The sequence below is a fragment of the Fukomys damarensis genome, unplaced genomic scaffold, assembly GCF_012274545.1.
Source record: "Fukomys damarensis isolate Sample0158 unplaced genomic scaffold, DMR_v1.0_HiC HiC_scaffold_37, whole genome shotgun sequence".
NCBI lineage: Eukaryota > Metazoa > Chordata > Mammalia > Rodentia > Bathyergidae > Fukomys > Fukomys damarensis.
In genome coordinates, this window is record NW_022900949.1 from 8,586,203 (window position 1) to 8,587,173 (window position 971).

General features: G+C 46.1%; 1 protein-coding gene across 3 annotated transcripts in view; it reads right to left on the bottom strand.

Annotated features, from left to right (window-relative positions):
* Nucleotides 1-172, bottom strand: part of Chaf1a (chromatin assembly factor 1 subunit A) — a 31,967-nt gene extending 31,795 nt beyond the window's left edge. For all 3 annotated transcript variants that reach the window (XM_010634817.3, XM_010634816.3, XM_010634812.2), the window contains exon 1: nt 104-172. In XM_010634817.3, coding sequence (XP_010633119.1) covers nt 104-155 — 52 coding nt within the window. In that variant the 5' untranslated portion in view covers nt 156-172. The remainder of the gene's footprint in view (nt 1-103) is intronic.
* Between the last annotated feature and the right edge of the window lie 799 nt (nt 173-971).

Consider the following 971-nt stretch of genomic DNA (forward strand, 5'->3'; position numbering starts at 1 on the left):
GCGCCAGGCTGCCGCGGCCGCCGCGCTCGTATTTGGCGGGAACCGCGGCGACCCCCGCAGCCCTCGCGCTGATTGGGCGAGAACACATCACGTGACAACCTACCTCGGGAAGAGAGGAGTGCCGGGAGCATCCTCGCGAGAGCCGTGGCTTCCATTTCTCCCAAGGCTCCCCGATTGATAGTCCCGCGGGTGGGGAGAGGAGGGACTCCTTCTGGCCAGCCGTCATTGGCTGACGAGGGAACCTCTGCGATTGGGTATAGAAGATGTCAAGCGGAGATATAAGCATTGCGATTGGTTGTACTCGTGGGAGGAGGGCGGGGTATTTACGTCACTAGCGGGGTTATTGACAACCGGAAACAGGTTTAGCTGAGGACTGAAGTTTTGAGTTTATCTTCAATTGGGTATTAGTTGAAATATAACGATTGCAATTAAAATTACAAGTGACTTTCTTTTGTTGTTGCTGTTTTTTGGTACCGGCGATCGAAATCGGGTCCTTGCTCTTGCGAGGCAGGAGGCGGAACCACTGAGCTAAATCCCCGGCCCACAAGTTACTTTTTTTTTTTCTCATTGAGTTTATTGGTACACTTTAGGTATACAGTACAATTACATTCATCGTTGAGATCTTGTACCTTTACATGACAGGTCTTGGGTCTCATTTTTTCCCCTTAGCCCTGCCCTCCCTTCATCCCCTCCTGCCTTCCCTTTTTACGAATACTTTATTTCCATTTTTTCATTTTCTCATGTATTTTTTCTTTTCCCTTATTACCTTTCCCCTACCCTTCCCACTTCCCCTACATCTTTAGCCCTTTTCTTCCTATTTCACATTGTCAATTACATCATTAGTATCTTATGTACCATTATAGTTTTTCACACTAGAGAAACTATTCGGTATTTATACACATGTGACTTATTTATCTCATTTAGGAGTATATCCTCAATATGGATCCATTTTCCACAAGTTACTTACTATA